Source organism: Rhinopithecus bieti, unplaced genomic scaffold (assembly GCF_001698545.2).
Source record: "Rhinopithecus bieti isolate Rb0 unplaced genomic scaffold, ASM169854v2 scaffold_425, whole genome shotgun sequence".
In the NCBI taxonomy this organism is placed as follows: Eukaryota; Metazoa; Chordata; class Mammalia; order Primates; family Cercopithecidae; genus Rhinopithecus; species Rhinopithecus bieti.
In genome coordinates, this window is record NW_016803361.1 from 3,938,806 (window position 1) to 3,966,475 (window position 27,670).

The window sequence follows — 27,670 nt, forward strand, 5'->3', positions numbered from 1 at the left end:
AAAAAAAAAAAAAAAAAAAAAAGGGCTAGGTACAGTGGCTCATACCTGTAATCCAGGCACTTTGGGTGGCTGAGGCAGGCAGATCACCACAGGACAGGAGTTCACGACCAGCCTGGCCAACACGGTGAAGCCCCGTCTGTACTAAAAAATTAGCCAGGCATGGTGGTGCATGCCTGTGATCCCAGCTACTCAGGAGGCTGAGGCATGAGAATCGCTTGAACCCAGGAGCCAGACGTTGCAGTGAGCCAAGACCACGCCATTGCACTCCAACCTGGGCAACAAGAACGAAACTCCGTCTCAAAAAAAAAAAAAAAAAAAAAAGGCTTAAGAAGCCCCTCCATAGGCCTCCCTGTGCTCTTTCCCTCCAGGACACTCGAATCCTTTGCTCTGGGAGTCTGGATATATTGGGAGGATGTTCTAACATAGGAAACTATTTGTCAGAATGTACACATAACATGTACTGTACATGTTCACTTTAATAAATTGCCCAAGATGACCAAGGGGGCTTTCAGCTAAAACTTAAGTATACATTAGGGATTGAGTGAGTATCCACATGACAATTTTTCATAACACCCTCAAGGCACAGACCCAGAGTATGTAGCCTCCACGAGAACAATGACCATCACTCTCTTGATCTCTGATGCATTTCCTGTACCTGACAGCTGATCTGAATACTGTGGCTGCTTGCTACCACTTCTCAAGTTTGAGCAGATAAAAATCAAAGGATACAGCAGCTTCTTAAACAGCTTGGAACTTTACAGGGGGTCCACCTGTCTCTGACCCCAGTAGTTGCTCTCACCTGATGTCACCCTAACAGGCTCCATCCTCTGTCCTTCCTTTCCCACTTCTAATCTCTTGTTCTGGGTAAGAAGTGGGGAGAAAAAAAATCCACAAGATGCTTTTAAAGAAACCAAGAAATGTAACATTTTTCAGTTCTGCGTGGTGAATACATAGATGCCTGTTGGATGGGACCGCAATCCCTATCTAAAGTGCTTAGGGCCAGACATGTTTTGGAATTCAGATTCTTTTAATTCTGGAAAGGTAGTCAAGTAGCTATATTACATATTTTGTAAATCTCCCCCAGCAGGGTCAGCACCCCATAATCAATTCTGTTAATGAATATTCAGAATGAGATCCTGTCATTTGCGGCCACATGGTTGCAGGACATGTTAAGTGAAATGAGCCAGGCACAGAAAGACAAATACCATATAATCTCATTCATGTAGAATCTAGACAAGTTGATCTCATAGAGGTTGAGAGTAGAATGCTAGTTATTCGAGACTGGGGGTGGTGGAGGGGGAGGTGTGGCTATCATGGGAAGTGAGTCTGGGGAGAGGTTACTTAACAGGTACAAAGTTAGGAGAAATAAGCTCTGGTGTTCTATTGCCCAGTAAGGTAACTGTAGCTAATGATAATGTATATCTCAAGATGGCCAGAAGCCAAGGATTCTGAATGATATCTCTGCAAAGAAATGACAAGTTTATAGCCTGGGCATCACAGGGAGACTGTCTCTACTAAAAATAAAAAATTAACTGGGCATGGTTGTGCACACCTCTGGTCCTAGCTACTCAGGAGGCCGAGACAGGAAGATTGCTTGAGCTTGGGGGGGTGGAGGCTACAGTGAGCCAAGATCGTGCCACTGCAATCCAGCCTGGGTGACAAAGCTAGACCCTGTCTCAAAAAAAATTACCACACCATACCCCATCGATATTAACAAGTATGTGTCAGTTATAAACTAAAACTTAAAGTATCTCACATAACTGCAAATAGGAAAGTTCTGATGTTTTTGTGTCATTCATGTTGGAGCTGTACTCATCCATCCATGATGTGAGCAACCTCTTGGTTGCACCAGATTGCAATCAGCATTTAAAAAATAAGGCCAGGTGCCATGGCTCATGCTTGTAATCCTGGCACTTTGGGAGGTAGGCGGGTGGATCGCCTGAGGTTAGGAGTTGGAGACCAGACTGGTCAACATGGTGAAACCCTGTCTTTACAAAAAATTAGCCAGGTGTGGTAGTGCATGCTACTTGTGAGGCTGAGCAAGAGAATCGTTTGAAGGTGGAGGCTGCAGTGAGCTGAGATCAAGCTGCTGCACTCTAGCTAGCCTGGGTGACCAAAGCTAGACCCTGTCTCAAAAAATAATAAAAATGAAAAATATACACACGATTATTCACACCAAAAGTGATAAGTTACAATTATAGTCTCACATCGCTTTCATTCAGGTTTTGGCAAAAGTGTTCTGAAAAAAATCCTTGTTTTTTAGAACTTTTGGATTTTGGAAAACGGATTACAGATCAATATTATCCCTTGTACACTTACTTAAATTCTGTCAATCCCTCTCCCTCCCAAAAGTTGTAAGCTGTTTTTAAAGTAATTCCCTAAATAGTCATGAGGTAAAGCTGTTATGGGGAGAAGAAAGCAAATGAAATCCCAAATGAAATCCCACAGGTTTTTAATTTCCACAAGACAATTTCATAGAAATTGGAAGAGGTGCTGGCTGCGGTGGCTCATACCTATAATCCCAGCATTTTAGGAGAAACAGGCAGGAGGATGGCTTGAGCCTAGAAGTTGGAGACCAGCCTGGACAACATGGCAAGACCTCGTATCTACAAAATTATTGAAAAATTAGCTGGGCATGATGGCATACCTGTAGTCCCAGCTAAGGCAGGAGGACCCCTTGAACCCAGGAGTAATAAGCTATGATTGTGCCACTGCACTCCAGCCTGGGCAACAGAGCAAGACTGCCACAAAAAAAAAAAAAAAAAAAAAAAAAAAGAAGGCAGCTTATTTTGTGGCCTACTGGGAACAGGCTAAGAAGGAACAGGATTCCGTGAGGTAGGCCTTCCCGCCTCTAAGTGCTGTAAGACATGGCAGGAGCTTGCGTGATAAGCAATGGCGTCTCCTCTGGAATTTGTCACAACAAAAACAGGTTTTGTTTCAGTAATGATCTTCACTCTGTAGAGAAGGTTAAGGCTATTTTTCCCCTTAATCAAAGATATTTTTTTTCTGGTCTAGTACGGATTCGGGTGTAGCCAAAACTATTTTTTTCCCAGTTACGATTCCCTGCTGCTGAAAATTCTTACCTCCATTGTCAACCAACCAGCGGTTCTGACTGCCCATGGGGTCTTTTTTCTTAATCACACCCACCAGGTCACCTTCCAGAAGTGACACATCCAAGTCTTGAGCAGCATTGAAGTTCCGTTCTGCCTGGAAGAGTTTTTCAGGGGGATACCTGGCCAGGAGGGAGGCCCGGAGTTCTTCTGACTGTAGCATGTAACTTGGCTGAAAGGTAAGACATCAACAAAAATCCCTCAGTGGCCACCACCCCAGCAGCCATATTTCATTCCAACACGCGGCCAGCCTCAGAAATGAGGCAGGGACAGTCAGTCACTGCCTCATTTTTTTTTTGTGATGAAGCCAGTGCACATGGCTACGTAAGAAGAGCCCTTAGGCAATGTTTGATGCCTTTATAGTTAAAATTTGATACACACCTATTCTTACATTTGTTTTTCTGTGACAAATGTGATTAAAATGCCACTTTAAAAAAAATCAAAATATCTAAGTGATATTAGTAGGTCTTCTTGTATTTTGTTAGATGAACCTAACCAACTGAGAATTTCCCTATCTTGACTTCCCCACCTGTGAAAGCAAGGAAGTCATAAGAAAAAAGGTAATAATAAATTCAGGCTGGCATGGTGACTCACACCTGTAATCCCAGCACTTTGGGAGGCCAAGATAGGCAGATCACTTGAGGCCAGGAGTTTGAGACCCATCTGGTCAACATAGCGAAACCCTGTCTCTACTAAAAATACAAAAACTAGCCAGGTATCTGGTGATGCATGCCTGCAATCCCAGCTACAAGAGGCTGAGGCAGGAGAATCACTTGAACCTGGGAGGTTGCAGTGAGCCAAGATCAGACCACTGTACTCCAGCCTGGGTGACAGCAAGGCTCTGTCTCAAAAAATAAATCATAATTCTCCCTTTTAAGGTAATGTAAATTAATGTCTATGGGATCATATGGGGCAAAAATATTGTAAGCGAAGATGTATCAGCAGTCCTCTAGATTATGAACCCATATAATCTGGTGTGCCTTATGCTAATTTTTAAAATATGGAAGAACTGAGTTAAAAAAGACTCTAATTCCAGGTAAAAAAGGCAGTCAAACATTAACTGTTTAGCTGTATTACTTTTACGAATACATGATAAAAAACAGGGAGGCCTGGCAGAATTAATATACCCTTAAATCAGTTTCCTGAATTAATGAATCAATAAATTAATACCGAGTGAATGCCCCCACTCCCCACACACAAAAAAGTCCAGGCGTGGTGGCTCGCGCCTCTAATCCCAGCACTTTGGGAGGCCAAGGTGGATGGATCACAAGGTCAAGAGATCGAGACCACTCTGGCCAACATGGTAAAAACCCCATCTCTGCTAAGAAATACAAAAATGAGCTGGGTGTGCTGGCGTGTGCCTGTAGTCCCAGCTACTTGGGAGGCTGAAAGCAGAATTCACTTGAACCTAGAAGGCAGAGGTTGCAATAAGCCAAGATTGCACCACTGCACTCCAGCCTGGCAACGGAATGAGAGACTGTCTCAAAAACAAAACAAAACAAAAAAAAACCTGGGCAAATGCATGAGCCCATGATGGGTGAGACTGCAACCATTATTCTCCATTTATTAGGAAATACAGAAACTCCAATTCCAATAGTGGGATCTGGGCCTGGTTGCAGGGTTTCCCACTCTTTACCCCGAGGTGGGGCTGCTCTTCTCCGTTCCCTACTAACCAGGCCCACGAGTGGCTTTCGAGCAGACTGGCGGTCAATGGTTTTCCTCTCAAATGGCTTCTTGGTAGCTGGAAGAGACTCCGGGAAGAAGGTGAAAACCTGGAGTTGCTGCAGAACTCTGCTGTGTTCTTCGTGGAAGATGGCAATAAGGTTTCCCTCCCTGCCGGCCACTTTGAGTAACTGGAGTCCGTGTGAAGAGCAGAGAGAGAGAAAAGAAGAAAACACGATGAAAGATCTCAGACTGACAAAGTCTCCTTAGAACCACTGAAGCTAAAGTTCAGCTGCAGCTCACTCTCTGAGCTACGGACACAGCAGCCTGATGCAAAACACAAGTTCTCCAGGGCACTGCCTGCAGGCCAGCTTGGCTGGCTCTTCTGGGAACTGCTCAAGAGGAATAAGGGATGTCTCAGAAGCCACAGGCTTCATGACACCATCAAGGGATCAAGAATTCCTGAGGGCTGAACTAGCGACACGTTCAGTTAATCTAGTTCAGATAATTTTTCAAACCATGCTACAATTTTTCCCAGAAAAATACCAGGCAAAGGCCATAGATGACCATCCCACTGAAGGGATAAGAAACTCACCGAAAGCAGTGGCTTTAATTGCTCCAGAGCCTGGTGCACGAAGTCACAGTGGGCTTCAGCGTAGCCGTGGACACAGTTGGTGAAGAGGCCCTGGGCGTACTGGTGGAACTTGGGCAGCTCATCCAGCAGCTGCGCATTCAGGGCCTCGTAGTTGTTCCGGGCCGACTGCAGCTCCTCCAGGGTCTTCTTGTCCTTTAGCTTCTCTGCCCGTTCTGTACAGTTATAGAAGTCCAGGAGCTTGTCAAAGCGTTTCTGTACCAGCTTATGGGGCCCTGTAAACATGCTCAGTAACTGATTTAAGGGGGAGATGACAAGCCGCTCTGTCCTCTCCTTCTGTAGGGACGAGAAAGGCACATTGCTCAGATGGACAGTACCCCACATTTGTGATTCTCCAAGTCACTCTTAAGGCTGATTGTGCTGTGTCCTAAACGACCTACTTTGTTTCTAGTACACAAGCTAAACCCATGCAGATCTACAACAGTATTCTACTAACCCATCACTAGCCTCTACTTAAATACTCCAGGAGACTTCTCACTACATACTTCAATTCCCACACCAAAGAGTATGTAAAATATGCTAATCCCACTTGAGCTCCTTGAGGTGATAAATGCTAAGCTGCACGCTGATGTGTGCATTAGAAACTAGATGTGATAGTTTACCTGGTAACATTTATTATGTGTACATGTCTACATAGCTTGAATTTAACTCCAGAGTTAGTTACATAAATCTAGGGTGGAGTAACTTTCATACACTCATAAACCTTTAATCATAACTAGGTAATACCCCCCCCCCCTTTTTTTTTAGACGGAGTCTTGCTCTTTTGCCCAGGCTGGAGTGCAATGGCGCAATCTCGGCTCACTGCAGCCTCAGCCTCCCAAGTAGTTGGGATTACAGGCATGAGCCACTGCACCCGGCCCCCATTTTTATCTTTCAAAGAATTTTTCTCTTGGCTGGGAATGGCGGCTCATGCCTGTAATCCCAGCACTTTGGGAGGCCGAGGTGGGCAGATCACTTTAGGTCAGAAGCTTGAGACCAGCCTGGTGAAACTCCATCTCTACTAAAAATACAAAAATCAGGCAGGTGCGGCAGTGCGCGCCTGTAGTCCCAGCTCCTCGGGAGGCAGAGGTTGCGGTGAGTTGAGATTGTGCCACTGCGCTCCAGCCTGGGTGACAGAGTGAGACTCCGTATCAAAATAATAAATTTTTCTCTTTAATTCTTTCTAACACACAGACATTAAGGGTAAGGCAATGAATACATAAAGAACATAAACAAGTACTTAGTAGTACTTAATAGCATCTTATTAAAAATAATGTACAATTAGAACACCTGTCAGCTCCCCAGCAGGGCATGTCTTTTTCACCTTCAGGCCATTTATAGATCCCTAAGAAACTATCAAACCCCATCCAGTTTTTTCTACAAGGGATTAAATAATCCCATATATATGGATTTAGAATTTCTCAAGAAATTTGGTCTTTAGTACTTCAAGTATTTTTTTTTTTTTGAGATGGAGTCTCGCTCTTGCCGCCCAGGCTGGAGTACAATGGCGCAATCTCGGCTCACCATGACCTCCACCTTCCAGGTTCAAGCGATTCACCTGCCTCAGCCTCCTGAGTAGCTGGGATTAAAGGCATGCGCCACCACACCTGGCTAATTTTGTATTTTTAGTAGAGACGGGGTTTCTCCATGTTGGTCAGGCTGGTCTCAACTCCCGACCTGAGGTGATTCGCCCACGTTGGCCTCCCAAAGTGCTGGGATTAGAGGCATGAGCCCGGCCTTGAAGTTGTTTTTACCATCTCAAATCTCTTTGGTAACATATTAATTATATTCCTAAATATTTGTCTTCAAGGTTTTTTTTTGAGACGTAGTCTCGCTCTGTTGCCCAGGAGGGAGTACAGTGGTACGATCTTGGTTCACTGCAACCTCCTCCTGGGGTCAAGCTATTATCTGACCTCTGCCTCCTGAGTACCTGGAATTTCAGGTGCCCACCACCATGCCCTGCTAATTTTTGTATTTTTAGTAGCGGCAGGGTTTCACCACATTGGTCAGGATGGTCTTGAACTCCCGACCTCAAGTGATCTGCCTGCCTCTGCCTCTCAAAGTGCTAGGATTACAGGCATGAGCCACTGCACCTGGCCCCTCTTCAACTTATTACTTCTATAGTTGTTTTTATTTGATCAGAGTTAATTGCCTAGTTTTCCTGTGTCCTCTGAAACTAAATTAATCACAAGCTATTTTTTTTTCTTTTTTTTTTCGAGACGGAGTCTTGCTCTGTCGCCCAGGCTAGAGTGCAGTGGGCATGATCTTGGCTCACTGCAAGCTATGCCTCCCAGATTCACGCCATTCTCCTGCCTCAGCCTCCCGAGTAGCTGGGACTACAGGCATCTGCCACCATGCCTGGCTAATTTTTAAATACATTTTTTAGTAGAGACGGGGTTTCATCATGTGAGCCAGGATGGTCTCGATCGCCTGAACTCATGATCCGCCCGCCTCGGCTTCCCAAAGTGCTGGGATTGCAGGCGTGAGCCACTGCGCCTGGCCCTACAAGCTGTTTTTTTTTAAAAAAACCTGTTTGTACAGACACAGGTCCTACATTTCCCTTTAACTAACTGAAAGTCATGTTGTGAATATCAAACCCCAATATGAATATAGCTAAAGGATGACTAATACGCCTGGTGCCCAGGGCCTGCGTCTGTGGAACTGACTTTTGCATGAGCTGATGTATTTGAGATGACCCTGGGAAGGGGGCCAACTTTTGAAGTTACTTACAAAGTTTGTGAAGAGCTGGTCACTGATATAGCGATGCACCCTCTCAAACTGCTCCAGGTCCCGGTGTCCTCTCTCCATGCACACATCCCACATGCTCACGGCAGCCACCACTTTCACACACGCCGACTCCTGGAGCCAGTGAGGACAGACACAAGTCAGAACAGACAGAACTTTCCAGCCTTTGTCATCCATCACCCTAAATAGCAATCTGGGAAAAATGAGTTCCATAATTTGAAATTTCCTCACTAGTCTGGTATTTGAGCTTTGAAATAAGCATATTTTCAACAACTATGACTTACGGAGCACAGAGAAAAATCTAAGACTTTTATTTCTTAAAAAATTAGGGAGGGCTTTTATCATCTCTTTAGCATTCCCCTATGTACCTAATAGGGTTTCTTAATTTACCAAAAAGTAAATTATCAAATTAGAACCAAGGTGATTCCTATAGGATTATGACAATGACCAGTCGCTTCTCCTTCCTCAGGTCTTGGTTCACGCTGTCACCGTCTCACAGACAACTGCCCTGCCATGCTACTGATCATGCCAACCCGGTTTCCCATCCCATCCTGGCGCTCCCAACGGCTCCTGCTGTGCTGCTTCCTTTCTTTGTCTTTGCAAAAAAATACCCTCTCACATGACTAGAATTGACTAATGCCTGCTTATTGTCATGCTCTCCTTCACCCACCCTCCTAGTAAAAATGCAAGCTCCATAAAGGTAGACTTTTTTGTCTGTTTTGTCTGCTGACTCCATTATCACAGAGTCAACTCCTCCTGATAGTGACAGTTTGAACCCCAGGCTGGTTTTCCAGGCTTTCTTTTAAGACCAGCCTGGCCAGCATGGTGAAACCCCATCTCTACAATGCTAGGCTGTAACCCAAACAGACTAAATACTCCATTAGTCTATTTCAAAGGCAAACAAAGTCCCTAAGCAAAAACCTTCAGTGCCTCACACATTGGTTTGATGCTTTATTTTATAACAATTTTAGACCTTTTGTCTTTAATATTTATATCTGTACATACAAAGCCAGGGCTTTGTCAGTAAGATAACCCAGAGAATGGCGCTAATTCCTCCTGACTGGGAGATGGAATGTGAAACATGATGTCCTCTTGTTTCCTTTTAAAGGAATGCTGTAAAGTCCCCAAATATCAGCCCATATGCCAATGTAGATACCAAATTATCCAGCCAGTGGCCCTCAGCTTATGTTCTCTCTGGTTTTCTCGCTGTTAGTCAATCTATCTAATTTTATTATTGGGCAGGCTTTTCATTTTGTGGCATGACAAAACTGTTCAACATTTTCTCTCAATTTCTGTCAGCAGTCAGAACCGAACTGATACTTCCATCAGATGGTTTTCAACGTTACATATATCCCAACCCAAAATGTATCAGTCATTGCTATAGAGGTGAGACTTTTAAGGGCTGAGGGCTCAGGTATAGCATGTCACACTTTAGAAAACCTGGGGAGAAAATGGCCAACAGAGGGATATCAGCATGAGAGAGGTATTAGGGGAAAGTCCTATGAAGCAGCAATACAAAGAAACATACTCAGTAGCTGCCCCAATATTGTGTGTGTTTTATTTTTCTTGAGATGGAGTCTCACTCTCACCCAGGCTGGAGTGCAATGGCATGATCTCAGCTCACTGCAACCTCCACCTCCTGGGTTCAAGTGATTCTCCTGCCTCAACCTCCCATGTAGCTGGGTTACAGGCACCCACCACCATGCCTGGCTAAGTTTTGTATTTTTAGTAGAGATGGGGTTTCACCATGTTGGCAAGGCTGGTGTTGAATTTCTAGCCTCAAGTGGTCTACCCACCTCAGTCTCCCAAAGTGCTGGGATTACAGGGATGAGCCAATGCACCTTGCCTGTTTGTTTTAGAGATAGGGTCTTGCATGTTGCCAGGCTGTCCTCCAACTCCTGGGCTCAAGCAATCCTCCCACCTCAGCCTCCTGGGTAGCTGAGACTACAGGTGTGTGTCACCATCCCTGGCTCATGCCCCAGTGTTTTTGTCAAATCTCTCACTTTAAACCAATGTACTTCTGCAAAGTTTTATCAACCCTAATTTTTACCTAATTACATTTTTTGTTTTTTTGAGACAAAGTCTCACTCTTGTCCCCCACACTGGCTCAGCTCACTGCAACCTCCGCCTCCCGGGTTCAAGCGATCCTCCTGCCTCAGCCTCCCGAGTAGCTGGGATTACAGGCGCCTCCCACCATGCCCAGCTAATTTTCACACTTTTAGTAGAGACGGGGTTTCACCATGTTGGCCAGGTTGGTCTCCTGACCTCATGTGATCTGCCCACCTTGGCCTCCCAAAGTGCAGGATTACAGGTGTGAGCCATCGTGCCTGGCACTAGTTACATTTTTAAAACACAAGGGTGAAAGTTTGCTATTGAAAAGAAACTAGGGAGCATCTCAAATCAGTGGGGATTACTCAATAAATGATAGACCACTGGGTAACCACCTGGAAAAATAAAGTTGAATCCCTGCTTCAAACCTGATTTACTAAAGTCCAGACAGAGCAATGATTTAATCTTAAAACAATGGAATGATAAAAGTACTAAAACACGAGATTTTTAGATGTTGCAATAGCAAAGGCCTTTCTACATATGACACAAAACTAAGAAGCCATAAAATGCAAGTTTAAACTCTTACAGGGAGAAAACACTATAAGCAAACTCAGAAGTCAACAAACTGAGGTAGGGGGAGGATATTTGCAAACCATCTCAGACAAAGGACTATTTCCTCCAATAGATACAGAGATCAACAAACTGATAAAGATGCCAGAACATAGGTAAGTCACAGAAAAATATGATATAAACATAAGAGAATATCCTCAACTCCATTTCTAATATAAGAAATGGCAATTTAAACTATATTGAAATATTTTTTACCTCTCTTGAGGGCAAAGATAAAACCCACTGGTTTTGATAACACTGAGTTAGCAAGGGATGTTGCTTTTGGAACTTTTCCCCTTTACAACATCTCTGACATTTAACGGTAGTTATCAAAATTTATACTGCCACATGATTTGGCTCAGAAGTACACTGGCCTTCAAACAGACTCACATAGATCAGGAAATGATGTATCCACAAGGATATTCCTTGTATGACTAGTTCTAATCTTTTTTAACTACAAATGATTTAAATATCTGCCAATAAGGGACTAGTTAAATATATTATGACATGACCATAGAATGATACATACTATGCAGTTATAAAGAACAATGGACCAAGGCCAGGCGTGGTAGCTCACGCCTGTAACCCCCACACTTTGGGAGGCCGAGGTGGGCGGGTCATGAAGTCAAGCGATCGAGACTATCCTGGCCAACATGGTGAAATCCCGTCTCTACTAAAAATACAAAAATTAGCTGGGTGTGGTGGCATACGGCTCAGCTACTTGGGAGGCTGAGGCAGGAGAATCACTTGAACCTGGGAGGCGGAGGTTGCAGTGAGCCGAGATTGCACCACCGCACTCCAGCCTGGGAAGAGTGAGACCCTGTCTCAAAGGAAAAAAGAACAATGGGCCTCTGTGTGTAAGGCTAAATCACTTTTGAAATTTGATTAAGTGGGAAACCCAAGATGCTAGTGTATCTCCCACCTACACACACACACACAAAATCTCTTGATAGGAGGGAAGAACTTGGTGGGTGGTGACTGTCTCTATAGAAGATGACCAGGTGACAAGGTAGGAGGAATAATTATTTTACTTAGTTTTCGGTACCTTTAAATTTTATACCATTTTATTTAGTTTAAGAAAATGTTTTTTAAAAAGTTAAGGATCCCTTTTAAGGAAATTCTTTTATAAGAGCAGATGTTCAGGCTGGGCATGGTGGCTCATGCCTGTAATCTCAGCACTTCGGGAGGCCAGTTTAAGACCAGCCTGGGCAACATAGTAAGACCTCATCTCTGCTTAAAAAATTAGCCAGGTGTGGTGGTGTGCACCTGTGGTCCCAGCTACTCAAGAGGCTGAGGTGAGAGGATCATGGAGCCCAGGAGTTGGAGGCTGCATGAGATATGATGGCACTACTGCACTCCAGTCTGGCTGACAGAGAGAGACTCTGTCTCTAAAAGATCAGAGGGACAGGAGTGTTGAGTACACTCACAGCATCCTATATTAAATCAACAGAGAAATTAGAGACAAGAATAGAAGGAATGCTGGTCCTGGTTCTGACCTCAGGGAGGAAGCACTGCTTGAGGCAAGGAAAGACCTAGGCTCACCTGATCTCCTTGGCTTCTCTAGATCTCAAAGCTATTTATGGCTCTAATACCTTTAGAGGCCTTATTATAGCAACTGAATATTAACAAATTGGGAGCTGAAGTGATCGGAAAGCATACCCCACAGGAACATTCTCTTACTCATATTCACTGCTTGTTCTTTCTCTTGTCTACGTTTCCTGTTTACAGCTTCCTAGCTTTTGTATTCAATATTTGATTTTCAAACTGGTCTTGACAAAGTGAACTGTAATAAGTAAAAAGAAAAATAAGGTGTGTGTGGGACGAAGGGTGACGAAGACCAAAAAGAGGGTGAAAAAAGTTGGGCTGCTTTGAAATGAATACGACAACATTGATCTAAATGCTGTTAACTGTTAAATGACCTATTGGCATCTCAACAAAAACTATGCAGGCGCATAATAGTGATGATTTGAGTCTAGATTACTCAGCATTCATTAAACAATATGATAGATGAACAGGAAAGGGGCCAGAATTACATTGTATGTGAGTCTAACTAGAGTGATGCTGACGCTCACCCGGATATGCTGGAGGTAGAGAGACAGGTCTCGGATAAAAGACTTAATCAATCTTTCTTGCATTCGGAAGTTTTTCTCTGTTTCTTCAAATACTTCATCTTTTATCTGTTCAAAAATAAACAAGTGCTGTTAGCAAATTTGGACGTTCCTTTAATCTTACTGGCAAAAGTAGCTTTCTTTTTTTTTGCGGAGACAGAGTTTTGCTCTTGTCGCCCAGGCTGGAGTGCAATGGCGTGATCTTGGCTCACTGCAACCTCTGCCTCCCGGGTTCAAGCAATTCTCCTGCCTCAGCCTCCCATGTAGCTGAGATTACAGATTTGTGCCACCACACCCAGCTAATTTTTGTATTATTAATAGAGACGAGGTTTCACCATGTTGGCCAGACTAGTCTTGAACTCCTGGCCTCAGGTGACTGACCGGCCTTGACCTCCCAAAGTGCTGGGAATACAGGGGTGAGCCACCACACCCGGCCAAAAGTAGCTTTCTTAAAAACATCTTTTATTCAAATTTTAAACCTTTAATGTTTCCTGGAATCATAGTGAATTGATTTACACACCTGCACGTGGTTTCAAAAGACCTCCAAAATACACACAGGTCCTCCTTTAAACCTTCTTTGCAAGCCCTCTGCTCCGGCCAGGCTGCCCTCTTCACCCCAGCACTGCCATGTCTGCTGATCCTAGGCCTGTCCCTCATGAGGTTCCCCTGCCTGGCAGGTTCTCTCCCTCCCTGTGGCATACCTGCCCCCTTCCTATAAGGCTCAGGTCAACATGACTCTTGCTGTCACGGAACTCCTGTTTTTCTAAAATACTATAGCATTTGGAGAACAAAGTACAAAACCTAGCAATGGACTATTTTCTGGCTTATATTTTCCATTAATTGTACCTTGTATATATAGTAGAGCAGAATGATGCCTGGTGACTTCAGGTCAACTTTCAGCATTGCCGATAAACTGTCTGTTTTTCAGCCCACTCAATCTCTTACACTTAATGTTTCCTTCTTTGTAACATCATGCATCCAACTAGGTGATCTCTTAAATTCCTGCTAGCTTAATAAGTCTACAACTATAGTTTTGTCCCACCAAATAAATTATAAGCTCCTTAGAGGTGGTGAAAACTACCATAGTTATTACATGTCGACTGATCTGACCCTCTAATTTGCCTTTGTAACCAGCAGCTGGAGGGCCCTGTCTCCACCAGCTTGCAAAACCAGAGGACGTCCAAGGAAGGGAACCATACCAACTGACGCCAGGCAGGCTGTCTCATGGAACCCTGAAAAGCTGTCAGAGATGCGCTAAGCCTTCCAGGATGGGGATCTCACCTGAGGAGCAAAGCCAGTGAGATGCTTCAGGTGACTGCTAACTCGGTTGGATTTCTTGATGATAGAGTGGATGTTCAGTTTGGAAATTTTCTCCATAAGGCTATCTTCATCACCCTTACGGTACTTGAGGACTAGGGGAGTAAGTCAGAAAAGCACTTTCCTCAGCATGACATACTGCAAAATGAGCCATAAAATGAGACAAACACCCAAACGGGAGCTAGTGCTTGTCTTCAATGAGCTTATAACAAAATATTAATCCAAATAATGATTTATGTACAGACATGATATCTGAAGCACAGTAGAGAGACAATGGGCAGCTGGGAGAGGGGTCAGAGACAAGGAGGAAAACAACAGAGGGTGTTAAGGGAAAGAACTTAAGGAAATCTGAAGTCAATGCCTGGGTCTGTCACTTAAGGTATGGCGTTAAATCAGTCATTTTACCTTGACTCTCATTTTCCTCTTCAGTAAAATGCAGAAAGCAATACTTGTAAGGCCATCTTAAATGGTGCCATACACAAATGAGATATTGATATCCAATCGTCTCCCATAGTAAAATGCTATACAGCAGTAATTTAATTACCATGTCAAACATTAGGCACAACCTATAGAAAAGTGTAGAGATAAAAGTAGAAGGGTGGCAAGGGGAAGACTGGGAGGCAGTAAAAAGGTATACCTGGTTGTAGAAGTTGGAGACTACATCGCATTAGGAGATTTGAACCAAGGGAAAGGGCTGGATGACCAGAGAGCTTTAGAAGCCACAGTTAACATCCCATCCTAATGAGGGTGACACAGTTGAAGTAGAAGGCAGAGAAATGATTTTAGATAACTTTGAAGTGTGGAGAAGAATGGAAAGACAAAAAGGTTATACTGTATTGTAGATATCTTAAGGATATGAATAATCAATCAGCTCAGCACAGTCACTGTGCTATATATACTCACTGAATGCTCAAGTTAGGGCCTCAAGAGACCTGATGAGTGCATTCAGTGTTATGAAGGAGTGGGTGGGTGGGCAACTGACTGTTTTAGGAAGGGAAGTGAGGGACTCAACCCAGAGAGGTCACTGGGCATGGGCAGGGAAGATAGGACAAGAAAGGTGAGCAGATTGGAGACTTCTGAAAGACAATAAGTCCTAGCTTTAGTAGAGGCAGTAAGACATCCAATTAGACACGTAGAAAAAACAAGTCTATGCATGGACTCCAGAGGAGCTCCATAAATGATTTGAGAAGGAAACTGCCCATGCTTGAATAAAACTTCCCATCACTGTCTTCATATCTCTTGAGAAAGGCTCTTATTGCTATATATTTTATTACAGATGCCTTATTTCCAATATACCATAGTTGTGCTTTTATTACTCTGCCTTTAATAAATATCACATTTTGGGCCGGGTGCAGTGGTTCACACCTATAATCACAGCACTTTGGGAGGCTAAGAGTTCCACACCAGCTTGGCCAACATAGTGAAACCCTGTCTCTACTAAAAATACTAAAATTAGCTGGGCATGGTGGCACATGCCTGTAGTTCCAGCTACTTGGGAGGTTGAAGCAGGAGAATCGCTTGAGCATGGGAGGCGGAGGTTGCAGTGAGCTGAGATAGCGCTACTGCACTCCAGCCTGGGGGACAGAGCGAGACTCTGTCTCAAAAAAAATAATTTAAAAAAATCAGATTTCCCCCAAATTCAACCACCATTTCTTTATCACAGCCCTATTATACCTACCACCTGCCTTGTCCAACTCTAGTGAAGTAATGAACTGTTTTGAGAAGAAAAGCATTCTCAAAGGGCATACCTCCTTTTCAACAATAGTGCTGTTCTTACCCAGGTCCTTTCGCCGTTTATATTCATTGATGTTAACATTGATTTCCTTGACCGCAAGCACTGCATTTGTTAAAGGCACTTTATCTGGGTGGGATTCTGGGGTGGAATTCAGCAACTCCATTAGCAACAGTGGGTAACGCATTACTCTCTGTACTGGTTTGATGAGGAAGGAGCCCAGGTTAATGTAATTTGTGCATCCCCTGTAGGAGAAGGAAAAAAGACTTTGGCAAGCTATCAATAATATAGCGCCCAGCCTGTGCAACAAAGTGAGACCCTGTCTTTAAAAAATTTTTTTTACATAATAATATATGCCAATGGGCAGGATTTGTTCCTAAATATTGCTCTCTGTTCTTTTACCCTACTTTCCAATTTCAGTCATTCAACATGTATTCATCTAATAAACACCAGTTACTATTCTAGGTGCTGGGGATTTAAGAGTGACCCCAAAAGTCCCTGCCCTGGTAGAAGATAGGCAAAAACAAATAAGTGAAGTGTTCACTTGGGGATAAATGCTACGAGAAAAAACCCAGCAAGGTGAGTCTACTTCTAGGTTTATCTACAAAGGAAGAAAATACAGTTGTTTAAGAGATAGGAAAAATCGACAAAAGAAATGAGTGCATACATCAAGCAGCAATGGAACTTACCATTCGTTGTATAGGCTCCTACAAGGCAGTGGGCATGAAAAGAAAAGAGACAGCTTATTAGAGAGAGTGGGCATGAAAAGAAAAGAGACAGCTTATTAGAGAGAGAATCCTGAGTTTCACATTCTTCTCGGAACATAAATCATGTATGACAAAAAATTATGAATGTCTATGGTAACATATTTAGTCTACCAAAAAATGTTAGCCCTGGCCAGGTGTGATGGCTCACGCCTGTGGTCAGGAATTCAAGACCTGCCTGGTCAAGATGGTGAAACCCCGTCTCTACTAAAAATACAAACATTAGCCGGGCATGGTGGCACGTGCCTGTAATCCCAGCTACTGGGGGGCTGAGGCAGAAGGATCGCTTGAACCCAGAAGGTGGAGGCTGCAGTGAGCCGAGATAGCACCACTGTATTCCAGCCTGGGCAACAGAGTGAGACTTCGTCTCTCAAAAAAAAAAAAAAAAAAAAAATTTTAGCCCCTAACTTCCCTTTGATCTACTTACCCATACATTATACCTTTATACCTTGCTTCCCTAAGACCAGGACAATCTCACCTGATGTCAAGAATACCTTGGCTGGGCATGGTAGCTCACACCTATAATCCCAGCACTTTGGGAGGCCGAGGCGAGCGGATCACTTGAGGTCAGGAGTTCGAGACCAGGCTGGTCAACATGGTGAAACCCCATCTCCACTAAAAATACAAAAATTAGCCAGGTATGGTGGCATGTGCCTGTAATTCCAGCTACTTGGAAGCCTGAGGCAGGAGAATTGCTTGAACCCAGAAGGCAGACATTGCAGTAAGCCAAGATTGTGCCACTGCATGCTGACCTGGGTGATGAGCTGAGATTACGCCACTGCACTCTTGCCTGGGTGACAGAGTGAGACTCTGTCTCAAAAAAAAAACAACCCTGTATTTAGTCTTCTCATCTATGCTCCTGTTTATCTGGACCAAACCATCCTCTCCTGGCTGCTTTTTAACCTCATAATGTTAACCTAATACTCCATACAGATAAAACTTATTCACATGGACAAAAATATAATCAGGAAACCATTTAAATGATATATATCATAGATATCTTATGTTTAAAATAAGATAGATGTCATAATCAAGTCCAGGCATATACACAGGTATAACTTAGAGAACTAACGAACTGTGTGTGATGGAAGTTAAGTGGTCAAAACTCCTACTTCAGATCTGTTAAGGAGTCCTGAAGATGCTTCTGGATCTTCTCATCCTTCTCGTAGATTTCAAGGAGCGCAATGGCCTCATCATGATTCTGGCAGTAAATCTTGTATGTTCCCTCAAGCTCATCCCGGTGACCAAGAAACACAGGTCCTTTGGAATATACACAAACATACAGTGTTTTTAGTAACTTTCTTCTCAGTATACTAAACGTAAGGTACACAGCCAAACTTTAGTACCATCTACATCCTACCTATTACAAGAAATGATAGTAAGACTCCATCAAATAGTAAGAAACTTCCATCTAACAGCTTAAAGTTGTAATCATTTAAAGCAAAATTTAGAAAGCCATGTCATCCATGTATGTATGTATTCATTTTATTTTATGTTTTTGAGACAGAGTCTCACTCTATTACTCAGGCTGGAGTGCAGTGGCACAATCTCCACTCACTACAGACTCGACCTCCCAGACTCGGGTCCCTAGTAGCTGGGACCACGTGTGCATGCCACCATGTCCAGCCAATTTTTCGTAGTTTTGGTAGAGAGAGGATTTCGCCATGTTGCCCAGGCTCATGTATTTGTTTTAGAACACACACACACACACACACCTCTGAAACAGAGCCTCCAGTCCCTTTGCAGTCGCGCCAAGACAGGCATCTGAGAGCGTTCTCCATGTAGGGATGTAATGTGTAATGAGAACCCCACAAGAACCCCCTTACTTTCTTTTTTTATTTTTTTTTCCTGAGATGGAGTCTTGCTCTTGTCGCCCAGGCTGGACTGCAATGGTATGTCTCGGCTCACTGCAACATCTGCCTCCCCGGTTCAAGTGAGTCTCCTGCCTCAACCTCCCAAGTAGCTGGGATTACAGGCACACACCACCATGCCCAGCTAATTTCTGTATTTTTAGTAGAGACGGGGTTCTTCTACAGCAGCAGTTTCTAACATTTTTGTGCATAAATAAGACTATGGACAAAGTTTATTACATTAAAATACCTATAATGATAAATTCCCAACTTATGATATAACCTATATACTTCTTTATTTATTTATTTATTTTATTTTGTTTTAGGCAGGGTCTCACTCTGTTGCCCAGGCTATAGTGTAGTGGTACAATCTTGGCTCACTGCAACCTCTACCTCCCAGGCTCAAGTGATCCTCCCGCCTCTGCCTCCTGAGCAGCTGGGACCACAGATGTACGCTGCCGTATCTGGTTAATTTTTGTAATTTTAGTAGAGACAGGGTTTTGCCATGTTGGCCAGGCTGGTCTCAAACTCCTGGGCTCAAGCAATCCACCTGCCTGGGCCTCCCAAAGTGCTGGGATTACAGGCGTGAGCCTCAGCCATATACTTCTTTTTTTTTTTTTTTTGAGGCGGAGTCTCGCTCTGTCTCCCAGGCTGGGGTGCAGTGGCCAGATCTCGGCTCACTGCAAGCTCCGCCTCCCGGGTTTTACGCCATTCTCCTGCCTCAGCCTCTCGAGTAGCTGGGACTACAGGCGCCCGCCACCTCGCCCGGCTAGTTTTTTTGTATTTTTTAGTAGAGACGGGGTTTCACTGTGTTAGCCAGGATGGTCTCGATCTCCTGACCTCGTGATCCGCCCGTCTCGGCCTCCCAAAGTTCTGGGATTACAGGCTTGAGCCACCGCGCCCAGCCCATATACTTCTTTATAAGGCATTAAATAACCAAATGTAGCACTGAGTCTAACAATCCCCATACTGTCACAGCGTAAGGAGTGACACACATTGGTAACATCGGCTGCCTCTGGTTGAGGGTTACTGAAATTTCAAGATATTTGCAACAACCTAATGTGATAGGAACATGTGACTTCTGTTGGTGACAAAGTCACAGCTACTACTATGTGGTTTATTCCCAGCTACTTGGGAGACTGAGGCAGGAGAATCGTTTGAACCCAGGAGGTACAGGTTGTAATGAGCAGAGGTCGTGCCACTGCACTCCAGCCTGGCAACAGAGAGAGATTCTGTCTTAAAAAAAAAAAAAAAAAATTGTTTTGAGACAAGGTCTCATTCTGTATCCTAGAGTGCAGTGTCGCGACCATTGCCCACTGCAGCCTCCAACACCTGGGCTCAAGGATTCCTCCTGCCTTAGCCTCTCAAGTACCTGGGACCACAGGTGTGTGCTACTACACCTGGGTAATTTTATTGCTGTTTTGTAGGAACGAGGTCTCACTATGTTGCCCAGGCTGGGCTTGAACTCCTGGCCTCAAGTAATCCTCCCGCCTTGGCTTCCCAAACTACTGAAATTATAGGCACAAGCCACTGCACCTGGCCAGAAGCTTCCCTTCTGTCTACTCCTGCACCTACCAGTCATAGCAGTGGGGGCGGGGCTGGCTCCCTTTTCATCTTCACGGCCACTTTTTTTTTTTTTCTTTTTCTCTTAAGAGATGGGGTTTTGCTCTGTCACCTAGGCTGAACAACGCTCACTGCAGCCTCGACCTCCTGGGCTCAAGCAATTCTCTGCCCTCAGCCCCCCAAATAGCTGGAACTACAGGTATGCCCCACCATACCCGGCTAATTTTTTATTTTTTTGTAGGGATGGTGTTTTGCCTTGTTGGTCAGGCTAGTCTCGAACTCCTGAGCTCAGCAATCCGCCCACCTTGGCCTCCCAAAGTGTTACAGGCACGAGCCACTGCGCCCAGCCTTCACAGCAACTTTGGAATCCCTAAGCCACCCATGTCTTCATCTGGTTTCAGCATTCTACATTAGTCTGCCTTCTTCTTTTCGCAGCCCTTTCCCTAGCTGCATTCTCAGAATCTTCATCATCCAGACTGATGATTTACACTCAATTTGCTGTTCAACTTCCCCGATAGTGCCTATTCTACATCAATTACAAACTAGCAAAGCTACACCTTAATCTCTTTCAAACTGTGGGTCACGAAATATACTTAACAGGTCACAGTCAGCACTGTTTTGATGAGATAGAATGGACTTTTTTTTTTTTTTCTTGTAGAGATGGGGTTTTCCCATGTTGCCCAGGCTGGTCCAGAACTCCTGGGCTCACACGATCTGACCGCCTTGCCTTAGCCTCCCAAAGTGTTGGGATTACTGGTGTGAGCCAACATGCCCAGCTGATCAATAGAAAAGAAAATATCAGAAAACATCGGACATAAAAATTAGCTGGGCGTGGTGGCACACACCTGTAGTCCCAGCTACTAGGCAGGATGAGGTGGGAGGATCGCTTGAGCCCAGGAGGTCGAGGCTGCAGTAAGCTGTGAACACACTGCTACAGCCCAGCCTGGGCAACAGTATGAGACTGTCTCGAAAAAAAAAAGAAAAGGAAAACATTGGACATGGTAAAACTAAGCACAGACATACACAGAAACACACATCCTGGGTCATTATGAACAACATAGCTCTCTATGGGATGTGTTTAAAATCACGTAAAGCCAGTCTTTTCCACCTATGACCACGTACCCAGAGTCTCCCAGTGCTGCTTGATCATTCTCTATCTCGGTCACCTGCCCTTTGCCCGTCTTGCCCTTCACGGACTTCTCAGAGCCTTCCCTCATCGGGTGTCTCAGACTTTGTCCTTTGTGAATCCCCCACTGAACGCACCACCTGGCCTTCTGCTAGAGCCACCAGCATGGTGCTGTCAGTCTTGGCTCCCTCAGGCCCCACCACCCACCATTCCTCCTCTAAAAATTAGTCCTCGCACCTGGGTCTCAGCCTTTCAGTGTCGAGCCCTCTCCACCACCTCTCTGTGTCTTCAACACACTGAAGCCTGCTACCCAACTCCTTGTTTGACTTTGGACAAGAAGCGAAGGGAAGAAGAAAAAATAAATGCAGGTGCTATCTTATGGAGGTGGGGTTGTGGATATTTGCTTTCATTTCCCAGTTTACTGTCATAATGTAAGGTATAGTACACTATAAGAGACACAGATGCTAAGACTCTCATTTCCGATTTGAATCAGACCTAAGGGGAGAAGGTGCCTTGCAGAAGCTGGTTTAACTCCAACCACCTGAGAGCCCCAGGCACGACAACAGGTAATAAACTGGAAGAAAAATGAGTAACCACTTAATTTATAATTAAGCCCTTTTAGATAGCAGCTAGCTTTACCTCATTTCTTTCTTAATACAAATAAATGACCCAGAGATACTTACTTCAAGTGCCTTAAAAAATCGTATACATTGGCGTTTATGCTTCACCATCACACTAAAACTGGGTCACTGTGACTTCCTTCTGCCCAACTCAATGTGTGTGTCTCCTTCCTCAAGTTCCCGGACCTCTCTGGTTAGACTAAGGGCAAGAACCTCAGGATCCAGTTTTTCTAACTGTTCCAGAAAATGCAAAAGACACAGTTGTATTTTGTGTAGAGGCTAATGGCATTTGCATTGACAGGCTTGAGTTTGAATGCCAGTCCCTTCAATTACTAGCCATGTGACCTGGGCAAATTACCTTCCCACTAAGTGTCAGTCTCTTCACTGTAAAATAGGATAAAGAGTATCTAAACCAGCTGCAGAGTAGGTCACACCTGTAACCTAGCAGTGTGGGAGGACCGTTTGAGCTCAGGAGTTCAAGATCAGCCTGGGCAACAGCAAGACCTCATCTCCACTAAAAATGAAAAAGCTAGTTGGGAGGCTGAGGTGGGAGAATCACTTGAGCCTGGGAGGTCGAGGCTGTGGTGAGCCATGATCACGCCACTGCATTCTAGCCTAGCCAGCAGAGCAAGACCTTGTCTCAAAAAGGTGTGTGGTGGCTCGTGCCTATAATCACAGCATTTTGGGAGTCTGAGGAGGAAAGATCACTTGAGGCCAGGCAACCAAGACTAGCCTATGCAACATAGTGAGACTCCATCTCTACAAAAATTTAAAAATTAGCTGGGCCTGATGGTGCATGCCTATAGTTCCAGCTGCTCAGGGAGCTGAGGTGAGAAGATTGCTTGACCTGGGTAATCGAGGCTATAGGTGAGCTATCATCGTGCCACTGCAGTCCAGTCTGGATAACAAGGTGAGACCCTGTCTAAAAAAAGAAGAAACAATAGTACCTAAACCTCAGAGGCTGTCTATTGTAGAGAACAACTGAGATCCGGCTGGACCTATCTTGAGAGGGTGTGTGGCGAGAGAAACATTCAGGAAACATTAACCATGCTAAAACATCCCAGAGCTTTTCCTCCTCCCTTCAGGGGACAGAACCCTGATTTTGTTCCTGTGTCCGTTTTTCTCCCAGATGAGTCAGGTAAATTCCATCTAGTGTAATCCAGTGTCATGACCCGTTCCCCTTTCTAGCCATCAGCTTAGCTGCATGCATGTCACCCACTTCTGGCCAACGAGAAATAAGATAACTGATCGGGGAGCTCTGGAAAAGGTTTGCAAAGTCTTAAAATGACACAGGGGTCACTCTTTCTGCTGGATGTTGTTGTGTATAGTGTCATGGCTGGAACTGGGGTAGCCTCTTGTAATTAGGATTCCAATAAAGCAGCAAAATGATAGGATGTCCCCTCCTACACTGTGCCAGGGCTGGTCTGTATGACCCACAGAACATGACAGAAGTGATGCTGTGTCATTTCCAAGATCAGGTTATAGAAGACTCTGTGCTCCTGTCTCAGGCATGCTTGCTCTTGCGTGCTCTCATTCTGTCTCTCGTTCGCTCTCACAGGTCACTCTAGGTGACTCATGACTCATGCCACGTTGTGAGGAAAGCCCAGGCAGAGGCTCATGTGGCAAGAAACTGAGGCCTGAAGAGCTGAGTGAGCTTTCTTGGAAGCAGATCCCTGAGCCCCAGATGACGGCAGCCCAGGCCAACAACTGACTCCAACCTCATGAGATCCCGGGCCAGAACCACCCAGCAGAGACCCCTCCAGATTCCTGACCTACAGAAGCAGCGAGGTAATACATGTTTAATGTTTTCAGCTGCTAAGTTTCGGTGCAATTGTTATACAGCAATGGATAACCAATAAGTTCCCCTGTTTATAAGAACTAGATTAATGTTTTAGAAACATTTTGACAATGTCCCACACAAATATATTTTAAATTATGACTCAGCACACATATATGTGAAATGAAAATAAAAGTTTCAGCCAGCTGTGGTGGCTCACACTTGTAATCCCAGCACTGTGGGAGGCCGAGATGGGGGGATCACTTGAGCCCAGGAGTTTGAGACCAGCCTGGGCAACATGGCAAAACTCTGTCTCTACAAAAAAAAAAAATTACAAAAATTAGCTGGGCGTGATGGCACATGCCTGTATTCCCAGCTACGTGGGAGACCAAGGTGGGGAGGATGGCTTGAGGCTGGGAGGTTGAGGCTGCAGTGAGCAGAATTCACACCACTGCACTCCAGCCTGGGAGACAGAGTAAAAATCCTGTGTCAAAAAAAGAGATAAGTTTCAAAATTTGGTAGTTAAACTTACTTACAGTGCATTCTGATATTTCTTTTTTTTTTTCTTGAGACCGAGTCTTGCTCCGTCCCCCAGGCGGTAGTGTAGTGGCTCACGGCACGATTTCAGCTCTTTGCAGCCTCAACCTCCTGGACTCAAGCAATCCTCCCACCTTGGTCTCCCAAGTAGCTGGGATTACAGAAGCCCATGACCACGCCCAGCTGTATTTTTAGTAGAGACAGGGTTTCACCATGTTGGCCAGGCTGATCTCAAACTCCTGACCTCAGGTGATCCTCTTGCCACGGCCTCCAAAGTGCTGGGATTACAGGTGTGAGCCACTGTGCCTGGCTGCATTCTGGTATTTTCTATTTTATTTTCTTGAAAAATAAATTGATCTCATGACCCAGTAATGGGCTGCAACCATGAGTGTGGAATAAACGTCGTACTGTATGACATCCAAAACTTCTTCTATTGCTAACATCCTGTATTACCCCAAACTAGGATGAGACAGAAAGCAAGCAGAGGACAAGTAACCTCTGAACTAAGTACCTAAACCTGTATGTTCCCAGCGGCATAGTTACTCAGTATCAAGAAGGCCCCTTCCTAATGTGCATGAAGTTTTTTTAAAAAGCTGCTTCTGAAACAACACAGGAGCTCATACCTACAGCATCGCTGATTTCCAGAGCAGCCAATAATTGCTTCGAGACCTTAATCACCATCTGCATATTTCCAAAAAGTCCCTCAAAATCAATGTTTGGTACCTGAGAAAAGGAAACAAAACATGAAGATGCACGGAAATGAGATTAATGGTATTTCAATCATCTTAGGAACAGTTCTTCAAGAATTGTAGAAAAATTGCTGAAGGTCACTTTCTTCACTCACGTTCACGAAATTTCCAGACTAGAAATATCCATCATTATCTTTAGTGTCATCCTTTGTCCTTGATCCAACTATTCTCTGCCACCCCCATGAGCACTTTAGTATGATAATGGAACCAATTTGGTCTACAAATGCACTGGGATACAAATTCCCACCCACGCCCAACATCCCGTGGCACTGCCTAGCTGCTACAGAAGGACTTGGAAGTGAATGCTCCAAGGGTGTAAACCCAAGCCCAGCCCAGCTGGTCAAGTTACAAGCAATAAGGACTATCAACCCCGGGACACTGTTACCCTTTTCTTACTACCTCCAGCATCCAGAAAAGTCCCTAGCCTACTGACATGTTAGTAAGGGTTTCCTGGATAAACTCTACATAAACAGGTACTAGAGTCACGTAACCGCTCACCCCTAGGCTTTGTTATATCATCACTCAGCCTTCCAGCAGGGCCACGATTCAGACTCCCTGGAACTGTTTTCAGGAGCCACAGAAACAGGAGGAAGTGCAGTCCTGGAAGTGACTGCAGTGGCTGGTAGGTTAACAGTAGACTTGACAAGTGAAAGATGCTGAAGGCTTAAGTTGATGACACACGTATGTTGAGGCCCCTGATTAAGAACAGTAGCATTCACAGTCACAGTTTCTACTTCAAATCAAATAAATCTGTGGTGAAACCTCCTATATCCTAATGCTTCTGGCATGGAGGACCATACTCAAGGTCAAGCTAACTCTGTCTCCCAGTTCCCACCTGTGCCTGTTGCAGGGGTACCATGATCCTCTCAATGCACATTTCCAGATCCCGAATGTAGTCTCTTTCTGTCTGAAGAAGTTCTTCTATGACCTTGGCTCTCTTCTCCAGCATCCTCTGCTCTGGATTTTCGGTAGACACAGACCCAGAAGGGGCCACCAGTGAAGACTGGGAGGAGAGAAGCGTCATTTCTAGAAGGGAAAAGACAACTGGTTAGCAGCTTTGAGTGTAAAAGCAGGACCCTTCCACAGTTTGAGGCAAAGAGAACACATTCCTTGAGAACCAAAGGTCTCACTATTGTCAACCCTCAGGAAATCAGATTGCACATGTCAGTTGTAAATAGGGACAGCTGAAGTGCTTAGAAAGCCATCACTGCAGAGAGAACTCCAACCTGTGCAATACCATTTTGAGCATGTGTCCTAAAAAGAAGTAGCTAGCCCACTGAGTGAACAAAGCATGTCTACAAGCTCCTTGCAAAAGAGGTTTAGAGGGGTCTGACCTTATAAAGACTTGCTTTCACTTAATCAGATATAAAACATGGTCCATGATCAAAGCACCAGAAATAACAAGCTGGAAGTTCAAAATACAGATGTAGCACATTAAACAGAATATTATGGGGAGCACAAAACAATGCCAACTAAGGGTAAAATAAAAAATAACAAATTAAATTATCCATCTGAGAACTGGATAATTATAGGACCTATCATTTTCCAGTCACTGTAATGGTAGGTTAACATTAGCATATAATGAAACAGGTAAAAAAAAAAAAAAAAAAAAAAAAAAAAAAGGTTTAGATTTTCCCTATGAAAACCTTAACCAAAACTCACAAGCAGGTTTTGTTACCTCAAATGTCCTAGTAGATACAAACTTACTATAAACATGGAGCTTATCAATGGTATTTTCAAGTATAAGAATCTCTAAAATCTAAACTGCATTATTCCAAAAATAAAAACAAATATGTATCCTGTCATTAGCTTTTACAATTATCTATTACTTAGATACATAGGATGAGGGTTATTTATAAACATGGAACAGCATCTGTTCATCTGAAATGAGCATTAAACACGGTAATAAGCAACGGAAAAGAACAACAGTGAAACAATCAGTCTCTGCTTAGTCTCTATCAAATTCCTCACGATCCAATTAAACAACTACAAATTTGGTATGTAAATATACTAGTAAGTCTGAGTATAATTACAGGAATATTTTAACCCAGATTTAAGAAGCAAAAACACAAGTGTTCAAACTACTTATGGAAAGTCGGCCTTCACAGCAGATTTTATTCTCCAAAAAATTTTCCACACTGCTTTCTCTCAAAAGTCAGGAATTCTGGGACAGGTGCAGTGGCTCATGCCCATGATCCCAGCACTGTGGGAGGCCAAGGCTGGCGGATCACTTGAGGTCAAGAGTTCGAGATCAGCCTGGCCAACACGGCAAGCTCCGGTCTCTACTAAAAATACAAAAATGCTAAGCATAGTGGCACACACCTGTGATCCTAGCTACTCAGGAGGCTGAGGCATGAGAATCACTTGAACCCAGGAGGCAGAGGTTGCAGTGACACGAGATAGTGCCATTGCACTCCAGACTGGGTGACAGAGACCCTGTCTCAAAAAAAAAAAAAAAAAAAAAAAAACTTGAGTAATTGCAGTGTTTTAGAATACAACCCAAATTCTGGTTTCTAGATGCCATTCTCCACTAAAAGGAGGCAGGGTTCTTTGGAGAAATGGCTAATTCCAGGGCTGGGGCAGAGAAGGTATATCTGAGCCTGAAATGTGGAAGAAAGTGAAGAAGTACTCAACAACATTGTGGGGACAGGTCAAAGGGCACAGAAGCCAGCTTGAAGGGGCTCCCACTGGCCAATCTGGCACAATTTGAGTATAAATGAA

The 27,670-nt window shown here is 44.2% G+C and overlaps 1 protein-coding gene across 2 annotated transcripts in view; it reads right to left on the reverse strand.

Annotated features, from left to right (window-relative positions):
- The window catches only part of DNMBP (dynamin binding protein), a 104,158-nt gene that overhangs the window by 5,726 nt on the left and 70,762 nt on the right, over window positions 1–27,670 (reverse strand). For both annotated transcript variants that reach the window (XM_017880723.1, XM_017880728.1), the window contains 11 exons: window positions 25,785–25,975; window positions 24,824–24,923; window positions 17,840–17,987; window positions 16,653–16,670; window positions 16,009–16,208; window positions 14,196–14,326; window positions 12,879–12,983; window positions 8,134–8,262; window positions 5,368–5,700; window positions 4,784–4,963; window positions 3,084–3,282 (listed from right to left, as the gene is read on the reverse strand). In XM_017880723.1, coding sequence (XP_017736212.1) covers window positions 3,084–3,282; window positions 4,784–4,963; window positions 5,368–5,700; window positions 8,134–8,262; window positions 12,879–12,983; window positions 14,196–14,326; window positions 16,009–16,208; window positions 16,653–16,670; window positions 17,840–17,987; window positions 24,824–24,923; window positions 25,785–25,975 — 1,734 coding nt within the window. The remainder of the gene's footprint in view (window positions 1–3,083; window positions 3,283–4,783; window positions 4,964–5,367; window positions 5,701–8,133; window positions 8,263–12,878; window positions 12,984–14,195; window positions 14,327–16,008; window positions 16,209–16,652; window positions 16,671–17,839; window positions 17,988–24,823; window positions 24,924–25,784; window positions 25,976–27,670) is intronic.